At 48.5% G+C, this 8641-nt stretch overlaps 1 protein-coding gene across 2 annotated transcripts; it reads right to left on the minus strand.

Annotated features, from left to right (window-relative positions):
* Nucleotides 1-8641, minus strand: PRR15L (proline rich 15 like). Of its 2 annotated transcripts, none has more exons than XM_014603582.3 (2): nt 8387-8641; nt 1-2199 (listed from the first exon to the last, which is right to left on the minus strand). In XM_014603582.3, the coding sequence occupies exon 2, from the start codon at nt 2160-2162 to the stop codon at nt 1848-1850; it is 315 nt and encodes a 104-aa protein (XP_014459068.1). In that variant the 5' UTR covers nt 2163-2199; nt 8387-8641; the 3' UTR covers nt 1-1847. The 2 variants fall into 2 exon arrangements, with proteins under 2 accessions (XP_014459068.1, XP_014459069.2); XM_014603583.3 differs by lacking the exon at nt 8387-8641 and adding an exon at nt 6860-6999.

Raw genomic sequence — 8641 nt, forward strand, 5'->3', positions numbered from 1 at the left:
TTTGTTTCCAGTCCTGTTTTATTAACAAAGAACATTTACAAACTTACAAAAGACGCGTCTTTAAAAAAAAATAGAACGATCCAAGCTGCAGCAATGAACCTTAACTACCAGCTACAGACACAGTTTGTCTCCAGAGGGTATGAGCACTTACCCCATCCCCCACTGAACTGCAGTCTGGGCCTATGCCCTGCTGTTGGTGAGCTGCTGTTGGCCACAACAGCATGAGGAAGAAATTCACCTTTTAACAACCCACCCTCCATGTTGGTGGCGAGCACAAACAAATAGCAAGGAACAAAGATCAAGGGCTCTAAGACACTAGCAGTGAAATGCTTCTTGGAAATGAACAAGGCCAATGAATCTTCACTTCAGTAGCCCAACTAGAAGATCAAGGAGTGAGTTCTATGTCGTGTCTTTTGCCAACTCTGTTGGAAGCTACACATCGTCAGCAGCTCCTCCCCACGCACCAAGTTTAACAAATTATGTGCACTTTGTATGTGAAATGGCTTGATGGGTAAGCTATTAGGAACTTTTCTGCTAAAGTCCACCCAGACTGCAAGGTTACATGTTCAGTAGCCAGGCAGAGGCAGCAAAATGCAGAAAAAGGAGTTAAAAAATAACCTTAACTTTGCTTGCTGGGAACAAGGTTTCTAACATTTTTCACCTCCACAGAAGAAAACTTGGAAGTTAGCAGCCAGGTTGGTGACTCTAAAACTATCCCTTCTTGCTCAGAGGGGGAAACTGAAGCACTGCAAGGGAGAGTGACTTGCCCATAGTTGAATGCAGGATCAGTAGCAGAGCTGGTGACAGAACTGAAGTGTTCTCATTCCCAGGGATCCTATGTGAAGCAGGAGACTCTGGCCTCCTCTTTTTCAGAGTCATTTTAATTGGAGTCCAGCTGTTTTTTGCTTTGTCCATCAGACAATGAAGAAAAAACAGTAAGCAAAAATAGCCTCTCAGGGGCTGTAAACCAGGTTTGAAGTCTCCTAACCCACCCCAGTGGCAGCTGTTTCTTCTGTTAATGGAATTGGGAGAGGAGTCAGAAGGGCTCGGTGGTCACTTTCTAGCAGCTGAAAGACAACAGAGCTAAGCATGACTCTCCTGTAGCTCACATGAAAAAGGGCTGCTGTCTGTGTTTCTAGCTTCTAGTCTCAAGTCCATTCACAGTGGTGCAGTTTATCTGGCAACTGCTTGAGGTCAAATATTTCTCTTGGTTCCCTATCCGGGGAATCTACATGCTATTATGCTATCATCCTGGCTGAGATTCCCTTCCCATCTTTTTCCTACCTGCCAGCTGTCCCTATATTTACCTTTCAAATGTCATAGTGAAAAAAGACAACTCTCTGGGAAATCCCCAAGGGGAAGTCCTCCTAAAACGGCTTGCCAGCAGCCCTCAGTTCTCTTCCCATGGGTGTCATTGAACAGAGTGGAGAATCACACTGCTCATTTGAGAAACTACTCTTTCCCCTTCCCCACCTATGCATTAACTGGCTTCTCTGGGCAGGTTGATGTTGGGATGGGGATATTTCCAAGAGGCCTCTGATCTGCTGGGTTTTGTCAGCCTTAGCTGCACCTGCCAGGTTTCAGAGAGAGACCCTGGTGACTCCAGTTGTGACAATCACCCAGTTGGATTTATTTTAAATATGATTAGTTTGTTTTAAATAAAAAAAAAATAAAGTCTTCTCCTCCTCAAGTGCACTTCAGGACCAAAGTCTGAAATTGATAGTGTGGGCACATGCCCCTCATTACTTCATTTGCAGATGGAACAAAATTGACATCTAGGCTGACTAAGATTTAGAAAGGTCCTTGCCTTACAGCACTGATTTTCCCCCATGCTGTCTTCCCTTGCCTCACTTCTCCTCTCGGTCACCATCAGTATAGAGGTTGGGGTTTTCTGCCAGTGTGGATCGCACCTTCTTCTTCTCTTTGAAGCGCCCTGAGTGGGACACCTTGACATGTTTGCCCTTTGTGTTCTTATCCACAATCTTCTCCAGCCGGGCATTGAATTCACAGTTGGTTTCGCTGCCACCGCCTGCCTCTGCCCGTGTGCCCTCCTGCTGGTTCTCGTTGGCATAGATGTCTGGGCTCTCATACAGGACTTTGGGGGCAGATTTCTTTTTCCGCAGGAAGGTCAGCTTCCACCAGCTGTAGTTATTCTCAGCCATGTTTGCTCCTCCTGGCTGTAGCAAATGGAACTTGTTTCTAAAGACAAAGCAAATTTCATCATTAAGGTTTGCTTGTGCCCTAGCAAATTTTACACTCACAAGCTTGGAATTGGGACCTTCAGTTCCAAAACCATAGGCCATCTGCTCCCCTCCCATCGGAGCTAAGGGAGGAATGGATCCAGGTAGTGGAGTAGTGGTACATCCCCTACACGCTGTGGGGACCAGTCTGTAGAGAATAGCATTTCTTGCACATATACAGTTAATATATTACATTAGTGGTGCTGAGCCTGTCCAGTGCTGCGGGCCCGATAAGTAGCATGGGGTTAGTCTGCAGGCCGGATCCCATGCGCAGGGTTGGCATGTGGGGTCTGACATAATCCAGCACATAGGGCCATGTCATCCAGCTCACAGGGGTCCCCACAGGTCCAGAAGTTTTTTGGTGGGGAAGTAGTGGCAGTGCTCTGGGCCACTGCTCCAACGCTGCCAAATTTTCAGACCCTGTGGACCTCCCTGGGCTGGATGACACAGCTCTACATGCCAAATGCAGCCCCTAGTCTGCAGGTTGAGCACCATTGTATTACACTACCACACCTGCTATTTGATTTGCTTCCACTTTCCACCCCAGTCCTCATGACCATAAGTCAGCCTGACCCTTCCCAGGCTGGCTGAGTGTCCCTCCAGACCCTTTTTCTGCTGAGAGATCTATGTATTGACCTAGAGGCACCATTCTCTCTCTTCCCAAAGACTGAACCTGTTCCAAATGCCACCAGAGACTGATGGAATTTAATCTCCCAAGGCTGCTGTAAGTGTGTTTCAGAGAGCAGCTGTTTCATAGACTTGTAGAAAAGTAAGGCTGGCAGGTCCCTCAGGAGGTCATCCAGTCCAACCCCTTTTCAAGGCAGGACCAGCCCTGTCTAAACCATCCCGGCTAAGTGTTTGTTTAACCTGCACTGAAAAGCTTGCAATGACAGACTCCAATAGCCTCTCCAGGGAATCTGCGCTAGTGCTAAACCTCCCCCACAGTTAGAATGTGCTACTTCATATCTAACCTAAATCTCTCTTGTTGCAATTTAAGTCCATTACTTCTTGTCCTGTCCCCTGCAGACGCAGAGGACAGTCAATTACTAGTTGAAGACTTGTTATCAAATCCCTCCTCTGTTTTCGCTAAACCCAGTTCTTCCAGCTTTTCCTCGCGTTTTATTTTCTAGCCCTCTTATCATTTTTGTTGCTCTGCTTTAGACCCTTTTTAATTTGTCCACGTCTTTGTTGCAGTGCAGTGTCCCAAACTGGACACAGTACTGCAGGTGAGGCCTCACCAGTGCCTAATACAGTGCATGAATTGCTTCCCATGACTTGCATGTGACTCTCCTGCTGATGTTGCCCAGTATAATATTATTTCCTCTCAACAATAGCATACTGTTGACTCCTATTCAACTTTTGATTCACTATAACCTGTAGGCACTTTTTTGCAGTGCTACACTATTCCCTGTGTTGTGTTTGTGCAGAGTCCATTTGCCAGTCCTCAAATGCTTTGAAGGAGCTACTACAGTGTTTTGCACTGTGGACAGATTATATCTCAGAACCCAGATACAGCTTTTCAAGGCTTCTCATGAGACCGAGGGCAAAGAACCTCTGACTCCATCACAGTCACTTTCTCCTGTTTGTCATTGGGTTGCCTCATCTTAGTGCAGCATGGCAATGCATTGTAGCATAATGACCTGTCATCACAGTGCAGGGTGACGATGCTGAGCTGGTAAGAAATATTTATTGACAGGTGCCTAGAGCACTGTGCCCAGGATCTGAGAGAGCCAAGGGGCTTTTTTTCTTTGCTCTGCCAATGATCTGTCATAGCCATGCTCCTGGTTTCCCTCCCAGTATTTGTCTGGGTTGCTGAGCTTGCCAGGTTCTTCAGATCAGCACTAGCCTCTTGCTTTGAGTCTGTGCGCAAAACCTCACTGATCCCAGCTGTGGCATTTAGCTACTACTATAATACAGATGCTATTAATTGAAATAACTGACTTCAGTCATTTAGCTTTGCCCATATCCTGCCCTTATCAGGGCATGTTCTTCCTGTGATTTCCCTCTACTCTCTTCCCAGCCCTATGCTTTGTTATTCTCCCTTGTTACATCTTCTCTTCACTGGACTGTAAGTTCTCTGTGGCTTAGAGGCCAATTTGTATCCTGTATCTGTACAGGATGAAATAATGAGAGTATGTTTAATGGCCATATTTAACTATGAAGTGTGTTGTGGTAGAACGAATTCCCACAGGTTGTTATGGAGGCTGATAATTTAAGCAGATTCAAAAGGGATTTGACAAATTCATGGGAGGAGAGATCCACTGGTACCTATTAAACATGATAGAGCTGCAGCTTCAGAACTAGGACTTCCTAGGACTCTGAATGCTAGAAGTTATAGGTAGAGCAGGGCAGTGGCAAATCAGTCTGGTTAGGTCCTGCATGTACACTCTTTCCTGCAGCATCTGCTTTCTGCCACTATGAGAAACAGGATACTGGGCTGGATTGGCCTGTAGTCCTTATACATACCTTGAGCTCAAGGTAATTTAGCCATGCCATGTGACAGGCTCAGTGCTGAAGTCTGAAGGCAAAACTGTTTGCTTTGGAAGCTGAACTAGAGTCAATATGTGCCACTTCCTGCTTCTGCCCATTTTACAACTGGGGAGACTGAGGCACAGAGGAGTGGTTTTACCCAAGGTCACAGAGAGCCAGCCGCAGAGCCAGGAGCATAACTCAGAAGCTTCTGGCGCCTTGGTCCATTTCAGCCAATGCTGTTGATCTAATAGTGCTAATCAGTACAGATTTAAGCTTTGGCTTTCAGCCACCCCTCATGGATGGCAACAGCCTCCAGCATGAGCCCAGCTGGGTGTTTGCTGAGGGCGTATCTCACCCTTTGATCGCTCCCTCCAGCAGCTTCTAGAGCACGGTGCAGTCACTTTGTAGTCAGGGTGGCAGCAGGGACTGAGGAAGTGGCAGGGTCGAGGAGGCTGTCCCTGATGACAGCTCCTGTATGGAAATACATCTCCTGACACTCGGTACTGCCTGATATATAGAAGCAGTAGGGCTCTTGCAAGTGTGTTGAACACCTTTCTAGCTGATACTCAGGGGCCTGCACCTGGGACCTCCATAGCTAGACCTGAGTTATTCTATATTGAACCAAAGTTCATAGCTGGCAGCTATAGTAATTCTAGTTCTCTGAATTGGCAGTAAAGAGCATATATAACACTCACCAGCAGGTTGCACCAACCTTCAGTACTTATCTGGAAGGAACAAGGAAAACCTAGTGAGGGTGCAGCTGGGAGGTCTTCCCTGGATCTGGTCTCTGTCCAGCAGTAAAGCAAAGCAGACCATTTGGTGAAATAGGGGTGAGGCAGGAGGAAGAGGATCTGGCCTCCTGCATGATCTTCCCTGATTAATCCCACTGCTGCAGATACTATATGAAATTGTGATTATTTGATATGGTACTTGGGTCACTGAGCCTGTACTCCAGCACCCTGCAAGAGACCCAGCAGCTAACAGATGCTTGATGTTAGGGGCTGTGCCCAAGATTCTGCTCTCAGCTGCACTGCAGTGAAGCCAGAGGGATTCTTTGCTTTCGTCCCAGGTACTTTTGTGCAATTGTCTTCGTGTAATTTGGAGCAGAAGTTTGACCTGACAGTTTCACAGCTGCCCAGGGGTTAATCCCAGCATTGTGCCATTAGAAGCGGAGTCCAAGATGGGCAGTGTGTTATACAGATATCTAGCATGTGAGACTTGTAGGGTAGAAATTCCCTGGATCTGCTGGGGAACTTCGGAGACTCCTGGATGAAGAGCTGGCTGCCTGGGAAGTTGCATCATTGTTTGGGAGGAGGGGCACAACTATTAGAAGGGGAGGGATTGCTATCAATAACTCCAAACTAGGGTCCTCTGCATGAGGCATCAGGTTAGCCCCCTTGGATGGTTTCAAGTGCAGTCCTCGACAACAACAGAGTCCCCTCTGCAGCACAGGGCCACTTTCTTCTATGCCCCTTTCTGGCTTGTCCATATTTACATTCTCAGGGGCCAATCTGGAGAGCCGCATGGGGTATGCCCAGCATCCATCCTACTCTATTATGCAGAACTGCTCCAAGTACACCCTTGCCAGAGCTGCTCAATGTATACTCAGGCCTGAGATACCAAACTGCTACTAGTCTACCCAAGCACATGTACTCACAGATGCTCATGTGAACTTATGCAGGCGGGCATAACTCCAGACATGCACTCAGAGCTACACAAACACATGCATATACAGAGATCCCATTGTGCTGATGTGGTCTGGGTACAAACAAGGAGCTGTACACACAAGAACATATACACCTGGGTACATGTCTGTTCAGGTGCATGTGTGTAGTTGTATGCCTGCACTGTAAAAACACATAGAAAATGAGCACAAGAGTCAAATCACAGTTAAAATCCTTTCCTGGCCCTAAAACCTAGTGTGATCTTTCTGGGGTCACAGACCCAGCCAAACCCAGGCCCCCGAGAAAACATTCTGTGAGAGAGAAGAAAAGAGCTGGGACAGTCAAGGAGGTTACTAGACTCCCTGCATGGCTGTCCCTTTGCCTCCTTCCTGGAGCACAGAGTGTGTGAAATGGTCCAACCCCTTCCCCAACCCCACGCCCACAGCTGCAGGCCTCGCATTCTCCCTTCTCCAACCCTGTTACCTGCCAGTGAGGAAAGGCAATGTAGGGTCCCAGAGATCAGCAGCCCCTCTAGCTGGTGGCAGAGATTTCAGCCTCAGAGAAGGTGTCTCTGGCAGTGGTGAGGAGGGAGGGGGATGAGGGCTCATCCCGTGAGAAACTGCCGCAACCTTGGGCCAAGTCCGCCAAATATTTCAGTGGGTTAAACATTGATGGCTCAGGCTGAATAGCAGGGACCTGCCAGGGGCTGAGCAGGGTTCAGTGCCTCTTGCCATGGGGTGGTTTTCAGTGTGGAATGTCCCCCCAGAAGACCCCAACCTAAACATTCAACATCAGAGCATATAACATTCAATGCCTGGAGAGGGGAGTGTTTGTTCTGCAGGTGACACACAGCCCCCCTGGTGTCCTGTGACATGGATTTCCTCTCCCTCCTATCTCCAGCCCCATCAACTCACAGCCCCCTGAACTGCTGCCACTGGCTGCTCCAAAACCTGCACAGTAAATGGGCTTTGTGCTACACAGGGCAGCCATTCTCATGCTTGGAGTCCCTGTAACACATCCAGCTGTTGGGTCACTTTGCTGAGTGTCATTGACAGAAGAGAGGGGAAGGAAGCCCAGTACTGTTTGTAACCACTGCTTGCATGTGACAGGGCAAAGCCAATGTAGCCCTTCAGAGGCTGGCAATATCCAGCTTCTCCTCCCCGCCCCCCACCCCCTTTCTGCATTCATTTCACCACTTATGTGCCAAGGGTTACTCTCAAACCCTGTTTTATATGGAGCAAACTCTGTGTACTCTCCATTAACCACAATAGACCAGAAGCAGCAATGGGGAATTCTGCCCCTCAGATTGGCAAAAAGACATTAGCAGGTGTCTTTAGCAGCTTTAGTCAAGGTCTGGAGGGCTGTTAAAATAATCAGCCATATATGGCCCTGGGGAAGGCTGGTCCTTTGCTAGGAGGAGTTTCATGTGCAAAGGGCTGAGCTGATGGTTCTGCAAACCAAGTCCTTCATATGCCAGCTGGTCAAGATAGTGCCAGAGGAAGTCCTCCCCTGCAACTCTCCCTCCCTCTCTAGGGCTGAAAAAGGATCTGAGACTCTGCAGCCCATAGATTTATTGGCCTCTGCTGGGACTGAAATTAAGAGTCTCATTGAAATGCCCACTGTGCAGATATGGTCTGGGACCCCCATGCTCATTCCCTGTGCATGACTAGTAGTGGCTTTCAGTCACTGCCACCATGAGCTAAGTATGAAAGGACCCTGTTGCAATGAAAGGCTCCACATCTCATTCCTGACCCTGTGCCAGCTGTCCAGATCCCCGCAGATCAGCATGGCCTGGTCTGACTGGTTAGAAAGAGCTCCCCTCCTCCTCCTGAAGCCAACTTTATACCCAGTCTGCAGAGGTGTTAAGAACCTGTGTGGAGCTGAAGGCACTCAACACCAGATCTGGCCCTTCCATGGGAGCACCGATTAATGAAATATTCATGGAGGTGCGGGGGCATGACATCTTGAGTTCCCTTTTCCTTTCCCCTCAGACACCCCTACCCAGCCTACCTGCTTCTTCAAAGACCTCCCTTCAGTCCTTGGCTGGGTGCATTCAGGTCTCCTGGGGAGCCGTCAGCCTGGGGAGCTGCCCCAGCAGGAGCAATGAGAGGTGATGGCTCTGGGCCACTAGCAGCAACAGACAGGCTGTGTGGCTGAGCTCCTGTGCTGGGGGAAGGAAGGGGTAGCGGCTCTCACGGCTCAGGTGCATGAGGAGGCAGGTGCATAGGTGCTGTGTACCTGTTGTTGCCTTTTGCTCTGTGTCAA

The sequence above is a fragment of the Alligator mississippiensis genome, chromosome 4 (genome assembly GCF_030867095.1).
Source record: "Alligator mississippiensis isolate rAllMis1 chromosome 4, rAllMis1, whole genome shotgun sequence".
NCBI lineage: Eukaryota > Metazoa > Chordata > Crocodylia > Alligatoridae > Alligator > Alligator mississippiensis.

Excerpts from the sequence above, each read along its gene's own strand:
- PRR15L (XM_014603583.3), bottom strand. The coding sequence starts at position 6,984 with ATGAGCCCTCATCCCCCTCCCTCCTCACCACTGCCAGAGACACCTTCT. Across the intron at positions 2,200-6,859 it reads TTGCCTTTCCTCACTGGCAG|AAACAAGTTCCATTTGCTAC; the intron begins GTAACAGGGTTG and ends CTTTGTCTTTAG.